This window comes from Caretta caretta, chromosome 3 (assembly GCF_965140235.1).
Source record: "Caretta caretta isolate rCarCar2 chromosome 3, rCarCar1.hap1, whole genome shotgun sequence".
NCBI classification, from domain to species: domain Eukaryota; kingdom Metazoa; phylum Chordata; order Testudines; family Cheloniidae; genus Caretta; species Caretta caretta.
The window spans coordinates 582,137-603,449 of NC_134208.1; the positions used below are offsets into that span (position 1 = coordinate 582,137).

Below are 21,313 nucleotides of genomic sequence, written 5' to 3' on the forward strand. Positions count from 1 at the left end.
CTGCGCGCTCCCCCCACCCTCAGTTCCTTCTTGCCGCCAGTGAAGGTGCATTGGGACTGCTGTGCTCCAGCTTTGCTGTAGCTCGTCCCCAGAACTGTTCGTTCTTTCAGCGTTAGTACCTGTAGTTAGTTAGCTGTTTTGTTAGTTTAGTTAGTCAGTGAGCCCGGGCCGGGGCATGCCCCGCGCCCCGGGGTTTAAGTCGTGCGGCTCTTGTAGGCATTCTATGCCAAGAAGTGACCCGCATACAGATTGTTTGCACTGCTTGGGAGAAATCCATATCAGTGAAAGATGCAAGATTTGCAAGTCGTTTAAGCCTTGGACCAAAAGAGAAAGGGACATTAGGCTCCGGGCCATCCTGATGGAGTTGGCGCTGACTCCAACCACAGCATGCCACTCCGAACCGGTACCCGGCATCACAGCATCAGTACGCGGTGACCCTCCAGTGCCATTGACCAGTCGGCACTGCTCCCTGTCCATGGGGCATGCTAAGAGGGCCAGGAAGACTCCCTTTTCGCAGCGGCACCGAGGGAAGTCTGGGACAGAGGCTAGGCCCATGTCGGGCAGCTCTGACTCACGTTGAGCGGAGTAGCCCGGCCCCTTAAACAGGCCTCTCCGGATGTCCGGATGCTGTCCACGCCTGAAGCCCTCCAGGTGGCCCAGGACGTTATGTCCATGCTGGTGCCCGGAGCTCCGCCGATATCAGCCCCGCAGTTGCCTCCAGCCCGGTCTCGGTCGAGGGAATGTTCCCGACGCTGATTGCCGCCCAGCAATCGCTCGGGGCAGAGTCCAGGTGGATCGCCCTCAACACTGACCAGACTGTCTGGCTGGGTTCTAGCCGGCCAGGACTCGCGGCACCGCTTGACCTCAAGGAGCAAATATCAGCGGGACCGCGGCAGGCATCACCATCGGTCCTTGTCTTGGAGAGGGCACCGCAGTCCAGCACGGCACGGTCATTGACGCTGTTCCCGCTCAGGCTCCCGCTCCAAGTATCCGCCAAGACAATGCAGCCCCAGACATCGATCGCCAGCATTGCGCCGTTGTGGGTCCGCCTGTCGAGGCCATTCTCGGAGCAGCTCTTACCATGGGTACCGGTCCTCCACGTCGAGATCGCTGTCCCACGGTCGTCATAGATCCCGGCACCACCACTCCTCCCGGTCCAGAGACAGCAGCAGATCTTACGGCAGCCCAGTCTCCTTTCGTAGCCGTCCTTCGATGGGCCAGGCCAGCCAACCCGAACAGCCGGCCCCGCCGGTGCCACGGCAGGTGCAGCGGCACCAAGCGTCGTGGCCGGCCCAATGGTACCCGTGGGCACCGTGGCCTCCGGCGCAGCCCCCGGTGGGATTTCGCTCGGTGGCCGGAGCTTCAGAGGCACTGTCGGCCTCCCTCTCCAGACCCCCAAGGAAGGAATCGGTGGCATGTGCGTCCTCGGCACCGTGCCCGGAGTCTGACGAGGTGGTGGACCCTCCGGTGCTGGCCGACACCCAGAGCACCGCACCAGCCTCTTCGCCCCGCCCGGAGGAGGCAATTGCGGCCCTGCCCACCTCCATCCCGCTGGAGGTCTTCAGGGCCCACCAAGAACTCTTAAAGAGGGTGGCAGAAAGCCTCCACCTCCAGGCAAAGGAGATGGAGGAGACCCTCAGACTCCCTGTTTAATGTTTTGTCACCATTGGCACTGGGTAGGGTGCCTTGCCTCTCCATGAAGGGGTGGCTAAGATTTCAAATGCCCTGTGGCAAACGCCAGCCTCATTGGCCCCCTCTCTAAAAAGGAAAAACGCAAGTACTTTGTACCCACTAAGGGGCATGAGTACTTGTATACCCACCTGGTGCCCAACTCCCTGGTGTCGGTCAACCACTGGGAACAGCAGGGTCAGTCAGCCCCAAAGAACAAAGACTCTCGGAGACTGGACTCTTTGGGAAGGAAAGTTTATTCATCTTTGAGCTTCCAGTTACGAGTGGCAAACCATCAGGCTCTCCTGGGCCGGTACAAATTCAATCTGTGGGGCTCCCTGTCCAAGTTTGAGGACTCCCTCCAGGAGTGTGATAGGAAGGAGTTCAAGGCGCAAGTGATGGGTCACATGTTGGTGTGCACGTACATGGTCCATTACACCAGACGCAGGATGAGGCCCCTCCAGCTCTGGTTGGCCTCGAAGTTCTCCCAGGCCATGGACAGGATGGACAAGGTCCTCACCGTGCTGGACTCTATGATCACCTCCCTACGGTGGTGGTCTTCCCCAAACAACATGCTCCAAGGGGTCACATTCAGGGACAGGTCACTGGAGCTGGTGTCCGATGCTTGGGACCTGGATTGGGAGGGAACTTTCAGACCCAAGGCCTGTGGTCAGCTCAAGACTTGACTGTACATATAAACGTCAAGGAGCTCAGGACAGTGCATGGCCTTCCACTCACACCTGGAGGTCAAGGTGGTCAGGATCCTCACGGACAACACGGCCTCAATGTTCTATATCAACAGGCAAGGCGGGGCCCGATCCTCTGCCCTCTGCCGCGAAGCCCTCAGGCTGTGGGACTTCTGTATAGCCCACGATATCCACCTGAAGGCCTTCCACGTGCCGGGCGCCCGGAATGAGAGGGCGGATCACTCGAGCAGGGACTTTTCCTCGCAACACAAGTGGTCCCTCAACCCGGAAGTGGCCCACCTGCTTTTCCGAAGGTGGGGAACTCCCCAGGTGGACCTGTTTGTGACTCGGCAGAACCGTTGATGCCCCCGGTTCTGCTCCAGGGGAGGTCTGGGGAGGGGCACTGTCTCTGATGCCTTTCTCCTGTCCTGGTCAGGCTGGCTTCTCTACGCCTTTCCCCCGTTCTCTCTAATCAGCAGGGTCATGGAGAAGATAAAGACAGACAAGGCCCGGGTCCTCCTGATTGACCCGGCGTGGCCCAGGCAGCATTGGTACGGGACCCTCACGGGCCTGGCAGTAGCCATTGCCACTCCGCCCGGACCTGCTCTCTCAGGACCAGGGCCACCTCCTCCATCCCAACCTGGCGGCTCTTCACCTCACGGCGTGGCTGCTCAGTGGTTAGGTGGAGAGGAAAGGATGTGCTCAGAGCAGGTTCAGCGCGTCCTCCTCGAAAGTAGACAGCCCTCCACTCGCCGCGCTTATTTGTCGTTTATTTGGCCAAGTGGTCCCGGTTTTCTAGGTGGGCGGCAGACTAGGGTGTCTCCTCGATGACCGCCCCAGTCCAGCTTATCTTTGATTACCTCCTCCACCTGAGGGCTCAGGGCCTGGCGCCCTCATCAGTCAAGGTGCACCTGGCAGCCATATCAGCCTTCCATCCGCCGGTGCAAGGGCACACGGTATTTTCCCATGCTATGACTGGCCGGTTTGTTAAGAGTTTGGACCCTCTTTTTCCGTATTGTAGACCCGTGGTCCTGCTGTGGGACCTAAACCTGGTGTTGGCTCATCTCACAGGGCCCCCGTTTGAACCATTGGCCACATGGTCCTGGTCTCACCTCTCATGAAAGGTGGCCTTCCTGGTAGCTATCACATCGTCTAGGCAAGTCTTGGAGCTCAGGGCCCTGACCTCTGAGCCACCATACACTGTCTTTCATAAAGACAAGGTCCAGCTCACGCCCCGCGTTCCTCCTGAAGGTGGTCTCCGCCTACCACATGGGTCAGGACATTTTTCTACCGGTCCTCTGCCCCAAGCCTCATGCATCCAGTGAGGAGCGCCATCGCCACACGCTTGATGTGCGGCGGGCTCTGGCTTTCTACCTCAAGCGGATCAAGCCGTTCAGAAAGTCCTCGCAACTATTCGTCGCCTCGGCTGAGTGCGTGAGGACCCAGCCAATTTTCACTCAGCGGCTTTCCAATTGGATCGCTTCGTGCATCCATTCCCGTTATGAGCTGGCGAGTGTCCTGCCACCCATTGGGAGGGCACACTCGACTTGGGTGCAGGCCTCATCGGCTGCCTTCGTGGCCCACGTCCCCATCCAGGACATTTGTAGGGCCGCCACGTGGTCTTCGGTTCACACGTTCACTGCGCACTATGCGATCATCCCCCAAACCAGGGATGACGCCGGGTTCAGCAGGGCTGTCTTCCGTCCTGGGAACTTGTGAACTCCTACCCACCTCCAACAGATATAGCTTGGAATCACCTACTGCGGAATACACATGAGCAATCGCTCAAAGAAGAAAAGACAGTTACCTTTTCCGTAACTGGTGTTCTTCAAGATGTGTTGCTCATGTCTGTTCCACCCCCTTCCCCTCTGTTGGAGTTTTCTGGCAAGAAGGAACTGAGGGTGGGAGGAGCGCGCAGCTCCCCTTATACCGCGCCAGGCAGGCGCCACTCCAGGGGTTGCAGGGGGGGGCGCTCCCCCCCTACGGGTACTGCTAGGGGAAAAACTTCCGGCACCAGTGCACGTGGCGAGCACGCACACCTATTGTGGAACAGACGTGAGCAGCACCTCTTGAGGAACACCAGTTACGGAAAAGGTAATTGGTCTTTTCAGCATAAGTAGTTAGCACGTATTGTAAGAGACCATTCAAGGTGAAGTGGCCCGTTAACACCGCTGTGGTCATAGGACAAAAAGGGGGGATTAGTGGGTTGCAGATTGTTGTAATAAGCCAGAAATCCAGTGTCTTCATTAAGACCATGATTTTTAGTGTCTAGCAGAGTTATGAATTTAAGGTCCCAGGCTCGTCTTTTGAAAGTCTGGTGCAGGTTTCCTTTGAGGCTGAGGGCTGGTAAGAGAAGACCCATCAATACCAGACAGGCTACAAGCTATCTTATAACTGTCTGGTAATCATAGAATCATAGAATATCAGGGTTGGAAGGGACCCCAGAAGGTCATCTAGTCCAACCCCCTGCTCGAAGCAGGACCAATTCCCAGTTAAATCATCCCAGCCAGGGCTTTGTCAAGCCTGACCTTAAAAACCTCTAAGGAAGGAGATTCTACCACCTCCCTAGGTAACGCATTCCAGTGTTTCACCACCCTCTTAGTGAAAAAGTTTTTCCTAATATCCAATCTAAACCTCCCCCACTGCAACTTGAGACCATTACTCCTCGTTCTGTCATCTGCTACCATTGAGAACAGTCTAGAGCCATCTTCTTTGGAACCCCCTTTCAGGTAGTTGAAAGCAGCTATCAAATCCCCCCTCATTCTTCTCTTCTGCAGGCTAAACAATCCCAGCTCCCTCAGCCTCTCCTCATAAGTCATGTGTTCTAGACCCCTAATCATTTTTGTTGCCCTTTGCTGGACTCTCTCCAATTTATCCATATCCTTCTTGTAGTGTGGGGCCCAAAACTGGACACAGTACTCCAGATGAGGCCTCACCAATGTCGAATAGAGGGGGACGATCATGTCCCTCGATCTGCTCGCTATGCCCTTACTTATACATCCCAAAATGCCATTGGCCTTCTTGGCAACAAGGGCACACTGCTGACTCATATCCAGCTTCTCGTCCACTGTCACCCCTAGGTCCTTTTCCGCAGAACTGCTGCCTAGCCATTCGGTCCCTAGTCTGTAGCGGTGCATTGGATTCTTCCATCCTAAGTGCAGGACCCTGCACTTATCCTTATTGAACCTCATCAGATTTCTTTTGGCCCAATCCTCCAATTTGTCTAGGTCCTTCTGTATCCTATCCCTCCCCTCCAGCGTATCTACCACTCCTCCCCGTTTAGTATCATCCGCAAATTTGCTGAGAGTGCAATCCACCCCATCCTCCAGATCATTTATGAAGATATTGAACAAAACCGGCCCCAGGACCAACCCTTGGGGCACTCCACTTGATACCGGCTGCCAACTAGACATGGAGCCATTGATCACTACCCGTTGAGCCCGACAATCTAGCCAGCTTTCTACCCACCTTATAGTGCATTCATCCAGCCCATACTTCCTTAACTTGCTGACAAGAATACTGTGAGAGACCGTGTCAAAAGCTTTGCTAAAGTCAAGAAACAATACATCCACTGCTTTCCCTTCATCCACAGAACCAGTAATCTCATTATAAAAGGCGATTAGATTAGTCAGGCATGACCTTCCCTTGGTGAATCCATGCTGGCTGTTCCTGATCACTTTCCTCTCATGCAAGTGCTTCAGGATTGATTCTTTGAGGACCTGCTCCATGATTTTTCCAGGGACTGAGGTGAGGCTGACTGGCCTGTAGTTCCCAGGATCCTCCTTCTTCCCTTTTTTAAAGATTGGCACTATATTAGCCTTTTTCCAGTCATCCGGGACTTCTCCGGTTCGCCACAAGTTTTCAAAGATAATGGCCAATGGCTCTGCAATCACAGCCGCCAATTCCTTCAGCACTCTCGGATGCAACTCGTCCGGCCCCATGAACTTGTGCACGTCCAGCTTTTCTAAATAGTCCCTAACCACCTCTATCTCCACAGAGGGCTGGCCATCTCTTCCCCATTTTGTAATGCCCAGCGCAGCAGTCTGGGAGCTGACCTTGTTAGTGAAAACAGAGGCAAAAAAAGCATTGAGTACATTAGCTTTTTCCACATCCTCTGTCACTAGGTTGCCTCCCTCATTCAGTAAGGGGCCCACACTTTCCTTGGCTTTCTTCTTGTTGCCAACATACCTGAAGAAACCCTTCTTGTTACTCTTGACATCTCTCGCTAGCTGCAGCTCCAGGTGCGATTTGGCCCTCCTGATATGATTCCTACATGCCCGAGCAATATTTTTATACTCTTCCCTGGTCATATGTCCAACCTTCCACTTCTTGTAAGCTTCTTTTTTATGCTTAAGATCCGCCAGGATTTCACCATTAAGCCAAGCTGGTCGCCTGCCATATTTACTATTCTTTCGACTCATTGGGATGGTTTGTCCCTGTAACCTCAACAGGGATTCCTTGAAATACAGCCAGCTCTCCTGGACTCCTTTCCCCTTCAAGTTAGTCCCCCAGGGGATCCTGGCCATCCGTTCCCTGAGGGAGTCGAAGTCTGCTTTCCTGAAGTCCAGGGTCCGCATCCTGCTGCTTACCTTTCTTCCCTGTGTCAGGATCCTGAACTCAACCAACTCATGGTCACTGCCTCCCAGATTCCCATCCACTTTTGCTTCCCCCACTAATTCTACCCGGTTTGTGAGCAGCAGGTCAAGAAAAGCGCCCCCCCTAGTTGGCTCCTCTAGCACTTGCACCAGGAAATTGTCCCCTACGTTTTCCAAAAACTTCCTGGATTGTCTATGCACATGTAAGTCCTCATCCTCAAACGAAACCTGCCCAGCACTTTTGGCAGACCAGCCGGGGAGATTATTTATAACTTTGCTAGACCTTAAAAATCATGTTGTTAATAAAGACCCTGGATTTCTTAAGGGCTAATACTCAATATATGAGGGCTGTATATTCAGACTGGAGCATGCAGCTTGGTAAAGATACATACAGGGAGTTCATAATCTCACACACAATTTGTTACATTGTGAAGACAGGTTTCCCAGATCATCACAATCGGCTCTCTCTGGGAATGGCCCCACAGCACAGCCTAGCGCCATACTGGGTCCTTGGGATCCGTAGTGCTTTGCCCCCTCCCTGACCTACTCACCGCAGTCTCTGCAGCAGACGTCTGTGCCTAGAAAATCTCCCATCGAGGTGCTGAGCAGGCCTGACCTGGCTCAGGATGTGAGATGTGGCTGGAAGCAGGGCACCAGTGTCCTCGCTGGGGGTGGGTCACAGGCCAATCACAGACCCTGCTGATTCTGTCTCTTTCCTCATCTAGTTGCAGCTTTATGACATTGAGAGCAGCACCAAGGCCACGATCCTGAACTATTGCTCCTATGTGCAGTGGGTCCCAGGCAGTGACGTGGTGGTGGCCCAGAACAGAAACAGCCTCTGCATTTGGTACAACAATGATGCCCCAGAGCGAGTTACCATGTTCCCGCTGAAGGTAAAATTCCAGTCTTCTCACTTCCCCCAGAGCTCCCCACCGTCACCCACCGTCATGTGTAGGAGTTCTGGGAGGGCGCTGGGCAGCTCAGTATTTTATGCAGCGAGAACAGATGGGGTGGTGCTTTGAAAGGGGAACAGGAGGAAGCCTGGGGTCTGACCCTCCTGAAAGCTGTGGGGGCAGGAGGGGATAGAGAGAGCAGAAAGTGGGCGGATGAAGTGGGGGAGCTCACTGGGCGAAATGGCCTTTCTCTTAGTTCTGCATGTGACGGTGGGGTTAGCCCAAGTGCCTAGTGGGGGGTCCGTTCTGCTGAGCTCATCTACCTGTAGGAGACTAAGGCAGAACTGTCCCAGTGCGCTCCCAGCCCTCTCCCCTCGCACAGTGGAAGGTGGAATGGGAGCTGAGAGTGGAGGTGCTGAGGTGTCTGGGACTCTTTCAGGGGGATATCGTGAACCTGGAGCGGAGCAATGGGAAGACTGAGGTGATAGTGGCAGAAGGGGTGAACACAGTGTCGTACACGCTGGATGAGGGGCTCATTGAGTTTGGAACAGCCATTGATGATGGGGACTATAGCAGGTGAGTCCTGGCAGCCAGCGACCCGGGGCGGGGTGGGCAGTGGAGTCCACAAGGAAGCTAAAAGGTGGGTGGAAGTGAGGTGTTGTGACGAAGAGCAGGTGTGGGGGAGCCATCCGTCCCAGACGGTGCGATTTGTGGGGGACAGGGCAACTGGCCACTGAACAGAATGGCGTGGGCAGGAGGGAGATCATAGAATATCAGGGTTAGAAGGGACCTCAGGAGGTCATCTAGTCCAACCCCCTGCTCAAAGCAAGACCAGTGTCTGAGGGCAGCCACCAGACATGGTGCCAGCTTCGTTCAAGGGAAGAAGAGGGTCCCAGACAGCGAGAGAAAATCCCCAGAGAGCTGGAGGGGAGCGGAGCCAGGAGCTGTGAGTGGTGTGGCAGCTTACAGAATGAATCTGCCCAGACTTCCCTGAGCCCAGTATAAGTAGCAGAAGGGAGTGCAGTAGCTAGGTTTGATGTCCTAGGATATGTGTGCAAATATGAGAGCACAGCCAGAGGATGAGTGTGTGCTAATAGATGTGAGACGACTAAGGCGGGAGAGGACAGAGGTCTATAAAATCACGACGGGTGTGGTGACAGTAAATAAGGAAGTGTTATTTACTCATTCTCATAACACAAGAACCGGGGCTCCCAATGAAATTAATAGACAGCAAGTTTAAAACAAAAAAAGGAAGTATTTCGTCACACAATGCACAGTCAACCTGTGGAACTCTGCCAGAGGGTGTTGTGAAGGCCAAGACTATAACAGGGTTCAAAAAAGAGCTAGATAAGTTCCTGGAGGATAGATCCATCAATGGCTGTTTAGCCAGAACGGGCAGGGATGGAGCCTCTGTTTGCCAGAAGCTGGGGATGGGGACAGGAGATGGATCATTTGATGATTCCCTGTTCTGTTCATTCCCTCTGGGGCACCTGGCACTGGCCACTGTCGGAAGACAGGACACTGGGCTAGATGGACCTTTGCTCTGACCCAGTCTGGCCGTTCTTACGTTCTTAAACCTGTGCAAAGGGACGAGTGCAGGTTCTGAACAATGTGTGTGAGGGCCTGTTCTAGGCTGCATGCATATGTCAGGTCTCCTCAGAGAAGGGAAGCTCTGCAAAAGCCTCTTGAGCCCACATGGACCTGTGCATGGATGCAGATGCCGTCTGTGGGGCTGGAACTTCACCTTGGCTCCTCTGTTTGCATAACAGTGGGAGGTAGGTTGCCGGGGGGGAGGAGTATTGAGCTGCTTCTGAGGTAAAACATGGCACTTCTTTGTGCTTCTTGCCAAATGGTCGAAAAGAGCCAGCCTAGTTCTCAGCACCCAGAGGCTCGCTGTATGAGACGCTGGCCCCAGTGAAGTCACTGGGAGTTCAGGGGGGACAGGATTTCCCTGCTGTAGCCGGAGGAGTAACAGCAGGGTGTGTCTGTGACTGTTATAAGCAGCAAGAAACGGCTAGCCCTGGTCTGCCATCCTCAGGCTTCCCCTGTCACTGCCCTCCGCAGAGCTGCGATGCTTTTCAGGGGATCCCCAGAGTGGTCCAGTAGGTGGGGCTCCTTGGGCTGCCCGCAGCCTGTTCCTGCAGGAGGGAGTTGGTTTCAGACACAGCTAGAGAGTGGGCGGCAGGGCTGGATGGGCTTCGGAGCCTCTGGGGTGACATGCAGGACAGGGACTGAGCAGTTAATATAGCACCAGCTAGAGCCCTGTCTGTGGCCAGAACGGGCGAAGCGTGGTGGCTGTGTGGAACAAAATCCATCAGGGTTTTCCAAAGTGGAAAAGAGCGTCAGACACTCCTCGGACAGGCCCAGCTGAAGGGCTGCTCAGCCCCAGGGCCTCACAGTGACCTGCCCCAATCCCGGCTGCAGGGTAACATGGTAACCCACCTCCCTCTTCTCTAATGTGCTGCAAACCCTCCTCTCCCCAGGGCAGCTGCATTCTTGGAGACGCTGGAAATGTCCACGGAGACCGAAGCCATGTGGAAGACCCTAAGCAGACTGGCCCTGGAAGCCAAGCAGCTGCACATCGCTGAGAGGTACAGAGAGGAACCAAATACGCCCTGGTACCTTTCCTTCTGGGGGTTCCTCGCCCCCCAAAGGCCCGATCCCAGTGGCCCAGGTTCTAGCCAAGGAGAACTGGATCCTGTGCCTTTCAGTGCTACTTGTGAGCCAGAGTTCCTGCAGTGGGGTGCCCAGTGTTCTCCATCCCAGGAGCTGGCTCCATCTTACCATCCTAGGCCCTAGGGCAGAGGTGGGGGACACATCCCCATGTAGCGTAGCTCTACTACAGATCACAATGTGGACAGAGCACATGGCTGGCGCTCTCTCCTGCAGAGCAGAGCTCATGGCCCTTTGGGGGTGGAAAACAGGCAGAGCATGGGGCTCGAGCTCCCTCCAGTGGAGTCAGACTGTGTTATGGCTTGGCCTTACTTCGCTGTGACTACCTGCCCCAGTGTTCTGAACCCTCGCCTCACCTTCTGGGTCTGAGGGCAGATGAAAGCCCAAGTATATGCTTGGCAGCCCATGCTGCTGGTAACTCTGCTCTCCTCACTCTGCCCAGATGCTTCTCAGCGCTGGGCCACGTGTCAAAGGCGCGATTCCTCCATGAAACCAATGAGATTGCTGACCAGGTGGCCAAAGAATACGTGAGTCAAACTTCACTTCTGCTGTGCAGCAGCATGTGTGCGTGTGTGAGTGTGTGCACCATACCTACATCCCCTGGCATGGAGAGTGTGCAGCCAATCACACTGGCCTGGCAGGGGTCTCTGGAGACCCTGAGCCGTGTGGGAATTGCTTACACTGTCCTTCACCCAGGCCTCCCAGCCCCCTCCTGCGGATGCCTCCCTCATGGGGTGCCCACAGCGCCCCCCTCCCCCGGCTGCCACCCTCACAGGGTGCCCAGAGCGCTCCCCTCCCCCGGCTGCCTCCCTCACGGGGTGCCCAGAGCCCCCCCAGCTGCCTCCCTCATAGGCTGCCCAATGTGCCCCCCCCACTGCCTCCCTCATGTGTATCCAGTGTGCCCCCCTCCCCCGGCTGCCTCCCTCACGGGGTGCCCAGAGCCCCCCCAGCTGCCTCCCTCATAGGCTGCCCAATGTGCCCCCCCCCGGCTGCCTCCCTCACGTGGTGCCCAGAGCGCCCCCCTCCCCCGGCTGCCTCCCTCACGTGGTGCCCAGAGCGCCCCCCTCCCCCGGCTGCCTCCCTCACGGGGTGCCCAGAGCGCCCCCCTCCCCCGGCTGCCTCCCTCACGGGGTGCCCAGAGTGCCTCCCTATCTTCCTCCCTCATGGGGTGCCCAGAACACCCCCCACGGCTGCCTCCGTCATGAGGTGCCCAGAGCCCCCCTGGCTGCCTCCCTCACGAGGTGCCCAGAGCGCCCAACTCCCCTGGCTGCCTCCCTCACGGGGCACCCAGAGCCCCTTTCGTACGGCTGCCTCCCTCATGAGGTGTCAGTTGCTGGCCCCCCACAGCCACCTCCCTTCCACCATGCCCAGTGCCACATCCCCCAGCTCGTCTGAGATGTTTGTGTGTGTTTATAGGGTGGGGACGGCACAGATTATTACCAGGTGCGTGCCCGCCTGGCCATGCTGGAGAAGAATTACAAGCTGGCAGAGATGATCTTCCTGGAGCAGGTGAGGGAAGGGAATTGGGGGTCTGTTGTTGGCTATGGGGTTTGCCCTGCAGGGGTGGGGCTCGTTCATTGGCTATGGGGTTTGCCCTGCGGGGGTGGGGCTCATTCGTTGGCTATGGGGTTTGCCCTGGGGTGTGGGGGCAGAGATCTGATTAATTGGCTGTGACCTTTTCCCTGAGGTACGGGGGTGGGGGGCTCATTTGTTGATGTAGTGTGAGGAGACATACGCAACATCCGGAGAACTCTCTACCAGGAAGTTCCTTCCTATGTTTTTTGAGCTGCTCACTACAACACATCCAAAATGTCTCATTTTGTGGCATCTCAAGAACAAATGGATATAAACTGGTCATTGGGAAGTTTAGACTTGAAATTAGACGAAGGTTTCTAACCATCAGAGGAGTGAAGTTTTGGAATAGCCTTCCAAGGGAATCAGTAGGGGCAAAAGATCTATCTGGCTTTAAGATTAAACTCAATAAGTTTATGGAGGAGATGGTATGATGGGATAACGTGGTTTTGGTAATTAAATATTCATGGTAAATAGGCCCAATGGCCTGTGATGGGATATTAGATGGGGTGGGATCTGAGTTACCCAGGAAAGAATTTTCTGTAGTATCTGGCTGGTGAATCTTGCCCATATGCTCAGGGTTTAGCTGATCGCCATATTTGGGGTCGGGAAAGAATTTTCCCCCAGGGCAGATTGCAAGAGGCCCTGGAGGTTTTTCGCCTTCCTCTGTAGCATGGGGCACGGGTCACTTGCTGGAGGACTCTCTGCTCCTTGAAGTCTTTAAACCACGATTTGAGGACTTCAATAGCTCAGACATAGGTGAGAGGTTTTTCGCAGGAGTGGTGGGTGAAATTCTGTGGCCTGCGTTGTGCAGGAGGTCAGACTAGATGATCATAATTGTCCTTCTGACTTAAATATCTATGAATCTATGAATCTCCTATATTGTGTTTCTTTTGCTGGTTGTTGCCAGCTGTGGCTTTGTGTCTTGCCACATCTTGCACAGCTTTTCCTACCTATCCTCCAAAGATGCTTTGGTCTCCCAGTTGGGTTGTGCACTGTTCTAATGTTGTACATTTGGTCTGTCTGCTCCTTTCACGTTGTTTCTTTCCTCTTTATTGGATCAATAATATAGTCTCCCCTATGCTGCTGGCGTGTAAGTCACGTTGCAAGAAATGGTAAAAATACATCACTTTCACTTTTGCTATAATTCTCGTGGAGAACAGAAGCTCTGTAACCACTCCACACCTCCCTTTCTTTATAATAAAAGATTAAAACCTAAATTAATAACTGGAGTATTTACACACAGCAATTCAAAATACACTGAACATTTCTTAAAACTGTTTACACTAATACGTCCCCTTTTCAATTGCATTTAAATAGTCCTGAGCAGTATTCTAAAGATCTTGGTGTGGCGGGGATGTGGCCACACATCCAGACTGTGTTCTCATTTCTGTTGAGTTTGGGTGTGGAGCTCTTAAGAGAGGCTCTCATGTCCTCACAGAGTACCTGCAGGTTCCTGATCCTCTGTTGGGTTGGGAAATATGAAGATGGAGCCAGTTCCTCCAGAGAAGTCTTCTTGGAATCGTGTCTCGGTAGGATCTGGGAGTTTCTGCCACATTCCAAATATCTGCAAGCCTTTACGCTGAACTTTGCTGCTGGTCTTAGTCCAGGCCCTGCTTTTGTTTTATGCCAAACATTCAAGTTTGGCTGCTGCCAAACATTTATTTCAGCATCCCAGTCTCAAAATTCCTTCAAGTCGGGCCAGTGAGGTTTGAGCTGAGTCAGTGCCACAGGTAAAAGCCTCCGTCACTGTCTGCACCAGAAGTTCTGCTGGAGGTCGCCCAGAGGCAAACAGTGTTGACTGATATGCCAGGAGTCCTTTCTGTGGGTCCTCTGATGTTTGCAGAAGTCTTTGTAATGTCTGCAGTGACCTCTCCATCTCCCCATTGCTCTTGGGGTAATGTGGACTACTAGTATGACGTTCAAAATCAAAGTCCTGTGCAAACGCTAGGGATGTTTCAGAGGTGAATTGAGGCCCATTATCAGACATGAGGACTTCAGGAACTCCCTGTCTTGCAGATATTGACTTTAGTTTCTGGATGATTGTGCTGATGAACTCTGTGGAAGGATAACCAAGTCAATCAGCTACAATAATGTATGTGTCCTTTCCAGAAAAACTGTCGCTACCCACTGCCATGGTCTGTCGTGTAGCTTTGTAGAGAGCAGTGGCTCTGGCAATTGTTTTCTTTCCTTATTACATATCTCATAGCCTTCTAAGAAGGTCTGAATTTGCCTTCTCAGAGACCACCCAATTCTTGTGCAAATGCCTTGCACTTGTTTATACCTTAGTGTCCCTCATGGATTTTGGAGAGCATCTGTTTCTGAAGTACCTGCCGCAGGGATAAATTAATCTCTAATGCCTGGTCAATTGCAGGAAGCATGTGTCTTTTCTTTGTCTGCACATGTTTATTTTATTGTGTAAAGTCCATGCAAATCTGGATTTTGCCACTGGGCTTTTAATACTCCAACCATTCTTGCACACCAGTCTGTGGGTTCTTCTGTCTGGGAAACCCCCATATCTTCCATTCACTTTAATTCTTTGACTTTTGCTAGCAGTGTGTGGGTATGTGGTGTGGGGCTGTGAGAGCAAAGGGAGTCACTGATGGCACCAGTTTTCTTTTGAACTCCCCTGACAGCTGTCCTGGCCCTGGGAAGATGTGTGGATACATCTCCTGTACAGGTTGCTTTCTGCCATTAATGCATTCCAGTTTCTCTGCTAGGTGTAATCTTTGTATTGTTGGCAACCCTACTGTTTCCCCTTGTTCCTGTCACCCTCTATTAAATTTGGCCCTTCACACATAATATTCTGCCTACCTATGAAGTGGGCTTCAAAAGCCTCTTTCATTTTGTCACAGATCCACAGGATCTGTGCTCTGCCCTGTTTTTAAGCAGTCCCTTGGAGGAACCCCTGCAGACCCCCAAGAGTCCTTCTCTTCCTTAAGGGAAGACCACGTGGCCGCCACATCTCCTAAACTGAGCCTCTGGGCTCCAGCACTACTGTTTCACACTGTGATTCCTGCCCAGTGAGTCCATCTGAGATAGATTACAGAGACTCATACAATCTTCAGGGACCAATGCACCTCCTCAGGTATTTGCAGTGACACCAGGCAGCTATTTCAAAACAGAGCAGGGTTAGTCAGCTGGAACGCAGCGTCAAAAAGTCCTTAAGTTTGCATAGACATAGTCCAGCCTGGTCAAGCCAGCACATCACAAAGCCAAGCAGTCGTGGAATCCATTTGTTGGCCCTCCCCCTCTGTCTCTTTGTCAGTTTCCCATAAATAGGGGTCAGTTGTTCAGTCCCTGGAGCTCCCCTTTGTCTTTCCGGATCTTCTGTTGATGTGGGTTGGTTTCAGACAGTCCTTTTGTGACGGGTTAGATTACAGAAACCCCCTAGGGCCTGTCACCTGATGTTCTGAGACTACCTCTGAGCCCATTTTCTCTGCCAGTTTGGGCCTCCAGAACCCTGCCTTGTTGAGCCAGACACGCCAGTCTGCTCCAACAAAGACTCAGGGTCTGAACCATGCGCCCCAAAGCTGCAGACTTAACTGAAAACAACTTAAGAAGTGCTCCTGTCTCTAGCACCTAGACACCCAGCTCCCAATAAGATCTAAACCCCAAATAAATCCGTTTTATTCCATATAAAGCTTATACAGGGTAAACTCATAAATTGTCCGCCCTCTATAATGCTGATAGAGAGAGATGCACAGCTGTTTGCTCCCCCAGGTATTAATTACTTGCTCTGAGTTAATTAATAAGCAAAAAGTGATTTTATTAAATATAAAAAGTAGGATTTAAGTGGTTCCAAGTAATAACAGACAGAACAAAGTGAATTACCAAGCAAAATAAAATAGAACACGCAAGTCTAAGCCTAATACAGTAAGAAACTGATTGCAGATGAAATCTCACCCCCAGAGATGTTCCAATAAGCTTCTTTCACAGACTGGACTCCTTCCTAGTCTGGGTCCAGCAATCACTCACACCCCTGTAGTTACTGTCCTTTATTCCAGTTTCTTTCAGGCATCTCTTAGGGGTGGAGAGGCGATTTCTTGAGCCAGCTGAAGACAAAAATGGAGGGGCTTCCAGGGACTTTTATATTCTCTCTCTTGTGGGCGGAAACCCTTTTGTTCTTCTGTGCAAAATCACAGCAACAAGATGGAGTTTGTAGCCACCTGGGCAAGTCACATATCCATGAACGATTCACCTTTTTGCAGGCGATGCTAATGACCCATCTACTCCCAGTCTTTATTCAAGCCTAAGTTAATTGTATCCAGTTTGCAAATTAATTCCAATTTAGCAGTCTCTCGTTGGAGTCTGTTTTTGAAGTTGTTTTTTTTTTTGAAGAATTGCCACTTTTAGGTCTGTAATCGAGTGACCAAAGAGATTGAAGTGTTCTCCGACTGGTTTTTGAATGTTATAATTCTTGACATCTGATTTGTGTCCATTTATTCTTTTATGTAGAGACTGTCCAGTTTGACCAATGTACATGGCAGAGGGGCATTGCTGGCCCATGATGGCATCTATCACATTGGTGGATGTGCAGGTGAACGAGCCTCTGATAGTGTGGCTGATGTGATTAGGCCCTATGATGGTGTCTCCTGAATAGATATGTGGATACAGTTGGCAACGCGCTTTGTTGCAAGGATAGGTTCCTGGGTTAGTGGTTCTGTTGTGGTGTGTGGTTGCTGGTGAGTATTTGCTTCAGGTTGGGAGGCTGTCTGTAAACTTGACTGGCCTGTCTCCCAAGATCTGTGAGAGTGAGGGATCGTCCTTTAGGATAGGCTGTAGATCCTTGATGATTGATTCTTCAACAAAAAAACATCAAAAACAGACTCCAATAAGAGACTGCTGAATTGGAATTAATTTGCAAACTGGATACAATTAACTTAGGCTTGAATAAAGACTGGGAGTGGATGGGTCATTACACAAAGTAAAACTATTTCCCCATGTTTATTCCCCCCCTCCCCGCCCCACCACTGTTCCTCACACGTTCTTGTCAACTGCTGGAAATGGCCCACCTTGATCATCACTACAAAAGGTTTTTTGCCCCCGCTCTCCTGCTGGTAATAGCTCACCTTACCTGATCACTCTTGTTACAGTGTGTATGGTAACACCCATTGTTTCATGTTCTCTGTGTATATAAATCTCCCCACTGTATTTTCCACTGCATGCATCCGATGAAGTGAGCTGTAGCTCACGAAAGCTTATGCTCAAATAAATTGGTTAGTCTCTATGGTGCCACAAGTCCTCCTTTTCTTTTTGCGGATACAGACTAACATGGCTGCTACTCTGAAACCTTTCTGTAGACACCTTTCTTGACCTCCTTTGTACAAGATTTGGTGCAACTATAGGACCTTGGTTGCAACAATGATCTTTACGGTCACAGTTCATGTCAATAACGTCACACCTTTAACAATCCATTCCTCCCACCGCAGACAGTTATGTGACACAAACATCTCAAGTCTCTGTCTCTGCCCCATGAGCAGGGTTTCAGCCCTTTAACACCCACTGGCTAGCAATCCTTAGTCCAGTAAGTCACCACATAGAGAGACAAGGGGGGTGAGGTAATATCTTTTATTGGACCCAACTTCTGTTGGTGAAAGAGTCACGCTTTCGAGCTTATGCACAGCTCTTCTTCAGGTCTGGTACTCAGAGTGTCACAGCTAAATACAAGGTGGAACAGTTCGTTTAGCAAGTGTAGCTTGAGAGCTTGTCTTTCTCACCAACAGAAGCTGGTACAGTAAAAGATATTACCTCACCCCCCTTGTCTCCCTAATACCCTGGAGACAACACGGCTACAACAACACTGCACACCGCGTGCCAACAATATGCTCATAAAATAGTATAGAAATTCCCATTTTGTCACATCTTTTCCTCTTCGAGAGAGACCTGGGAAGTTCAACCCACAGTTGTTATTCATGGGTGCCAAAACTGATTTCCTACCCCTTTGGTAGCTCTCTTCCCAGGCATTTCAAAGATTCTTACAGCACAGGTTTCATAACACAATACAGAACAGTTTCACATCCTCCCTTAGATTTTGTGAGTTTGTCACTAGCAGGGTGGACACAGAGTCATAGAATCGTAAGACTGGAAGGGACCTCGAGATGTCTTCTGATCCAAACCCCTGGACTCAAGGCAAGACTAAGTATTATCTCTAGACCATCCCTGACAGGTGTTTGTCTAATCTGCTCTTAAAAATCTCCAATGATGGAGATTCCACAGCCTCCCTAGGTAATTTATTCCAGCTCTTTACCACTCCAACAGGACATTTTTCCTAATGTTCAGCCTAAACCGCCCTCGCTGCAATTTAAGCCCATTGCTTCTTGTCCTGTCCTCAGAGGTTAAGGAGAAAAATTTTTCTCCCTCGTTCTTGTAACAACCTTTAATGTACTTGAAAACCGTTTTCATGTCCCCTCTCAGTCTTCGCTTCTCCAGAGTGAACAAACCCAGTTTTTTCAATCTTCCCTCAAAGGTCATGTTTTCTAGACCTTTAATCATTTGTGTTGCTCTTCTCTGGACTTTTTCCAATTTGTTCATATCTTTCCTGAAATGTGGTGCCCAGAACTGGACACAATACTCCAGTTGAGGCCTAATTAGCGCAGAGTAGAGCGGAAGAATTACTTCACGTGTTTTGCTTCCAACGCTCCTGCTAATACATCCCAGAATGATGTTCTCTTTTTTTGCAACAGTGTTCCACTGTTCACTCATATTTAGCTTGTGATCCACTATGACTAAGGGGGGACATGACAAGAGTTTCAAGTACATAAAAGGTTGTTACAAGGAGGAGGGAGAAAAATTGTTCTCCTTAACTTCTGCGGATAGGACAAGAAGCGATGGGCTTAAATTGCAGGAAGGGAATCATAGAATCATAGAATATAAGGGTTGGAAGGGACCCCAGAAGGTCATCTAGTCCAACCCCCTGCTCAAAGCAGGACCAATTCCCAGTTAAATCATCCCAGCCAGGGCTTTGTCAAGCCTGACCTTAAAAACCTCTAAGGAAGGAGATTCTACCACGCATTCCAGGTAACGCATTCCAGTGTTTCACCACCCTCTTAGTGAAAAAGTTTTTCCTAATATCCAATCTAAACCTCCCCCACTGCAGCTTGAGACCATTACTCCTTGTTCTGTTATCTGCTACCATTGAGAACAGTCTAGAGCCATCCTCTTTGGAACCCCCTTTCAGGTAGTTGAAAGCAGCTATCAAATCCCCCCTCATTCTTCTCTTCTGCAGGCTAAACAATCCCAGCTCCCTCAGCCTCTCCTCATAACTCATGTGTTCCAGACCCCTAATCATTTTTGTTGCCCTTCGCTGGACTCTCTCCAATTTATCCACATCCTTCTTGAAGTGTGGGGCCCAAAACTGGACACAGTACTCCAGATGAGGCCTCACCAATGTCGAATAGAGGGGAACGATCATGTCCCTCGATCTGCTCGCTATGCCCCTACTTATACATCCCAAAATGCCATTGGCCTTCTTGGCAACAAGGGCACACTGCTGACTCATATCCAGCTTCTCGTCCACTGTCACCCCTAGGTCCTTTTCCGCAGAACTGCTGCCTAGCCATTCGGTCCCTAGTCTGTAGCTGTGCATTGGATTCTTCCATCCTAAGTGCAGGACCCTGCACTTATCCTTATTGAACCTCATCAGATTTCTTTTGGCCCAATCCTCCAATTTGTCTAGGTCCTTCTGTATCCTATCCCTCCCCTCCAGCGTATCTACCACTCCTCCCAGTTTAGTATCATCCGCAAATTTGCTGAGAGTGCAATCCACACCATCCTCCAGATCATTTATGAAGATATTGAACAAAACCGGCCCCAGGACCGACCCTTGGGGCACTCCACTTGATACCGGCTGCCAACTAGACATGGAGCCATTGATAACTACCCGTTGAGCCCGACAATCTAGCCAGCTTTCTACCCACCTTGTAGTGCATTCATCCAGCCCATACTTCCTTAACTTGCTGACAAGAATACTGTGGGAGACGGTGTCAAAAGCTTTGCTAAAGTCAAGAAACAATACATCCACTGCTTTCCCTTCATCCACAGAACCAGTAATCTCATCATAGAAGGCGATTAGATTAGTCAGGCATGACCTTCCCTTGGTGAATCCATGCTGGCTGTTCCTGATCACTTTCCTCTCATGCAAGTGCTTCAGGATTGATTCTTTGAGGACCTGCTCCATGATTTTTCCAGGGACTGAAGTGAGGCTGACTGGCCTGTAGTTCCCAGGATCCTCCTTCTTCCCTTTTTTAAAGATTGGCACTACATTAGCCTTTTTCCAGTCATCCGGGACTTCCCCGGTTCGCCACGAGTTTTCAAAGATAATGGCCAATGGCTCTGCAATCACAGCCGCCAGTTCCTTCAGCACTCTCGGGTGCAACTCGTCCGGCCCCATGGACTTGTGCACGTCCAGCTTTTCTAAATAGTCCCTAACCACCTCTATCTCCACAGAGGGCTGTCCATCTCTTCCCCATTTTGTGATGCCCAGCGTAGCAGTCTGGGAGCTAACCTTGTTAGTGAAAACAGAGGCAAAAAAAGCATTGAGTACATTAGCTTTTTCCACATCCTCTGTCACTAGTTTGCCTCCCTCATTCAGTAAGGGGCCCACACATTCCTTGGCTTTCTTCTTGTTGCCAACATACCTGAAGAAACCCTTCTTGTTACTCTTGACATCTCTGGCTAGCTGCAGCTCCAGGTGCGATTTGGCCCTCCTGATAACATTCCTACATGCCCGAGCAATATTTTTATACTCTTCCCTGGTCATATGTCCAACCTTCCACTTCTTGTAAGCTTCTTTTTTATGTTTAAGATCCGCTAAGATTTCACCATTAAGCCAAGCTGGTCGCCTGCCATATTTACTATTCTTTCGACACATCGGGATGGTTTGTCCCTGTAACCTCAACAGGGATTCCTTGAAATACAGCCAGCTCTCCTGGACTCCTTTCCCCTTCAAGTTAGTCCCCCAGGGGATCCTGGCCATCCGTTCCCTGAGGGAGTCGAAGTCTGCTTTCCTGAAGTCCAGGGTCCGTATCGTGCTGCTTACCTTTCTTCCCTGTGTCAGGATCCTGAACTTAACCAACTCATGGTCACTGCCTCCCAGATTCCCATCCACTTTTGCTTCCCCCACTAATTCTACCCGGTTTGTGAGCAGCAGGTCAAGAAAAGCGCTCCCCCTAGTTGGCTCCTCTAGCACTTGCGCCAGGAAATTGTCCCCTACGCTTTCCAAAAA

At 51.3% G+C, this 21,313-nt stretch overlaps 1 protein-coding gene across 3 annotated transcripts in view; it reads left to right on the forward strand.

Annotated features, from left to right (window-relative positions):
• Positions 1-21,313, forward strand: part of IFT172 (intraflagellar transport 172) — a 146,132-nt gene that overhangs the window by 63,986 nt on the left and 60,833 nt on the right. For all 3 annotated transcript variants that reach the window (XM_048846170.2, XM_048846172.2, XM_048846171.2), the window contains 5 exons: positions 7,675-7,842; positions 8,282-8,418; positions 10,326-10,433; positions 10,958-11,042; positions 11,932-12,024. In XM_048846170.2, the coding sequence (XP_048702127.1) occupies positions 7,675-7,842; positions 8,282-8,418; positions 10,326-10,433; positions 10,958-11,042; positions 11,932-12,024 (591 nt within the window). The remainder of the gene's footprint in view (positions 1-7,674; positions 7,843-8,281; positions 8,419-10,325; positions 10,434-10,957; positions 11,043-11,931; positions 12,025-21,313) is intronic.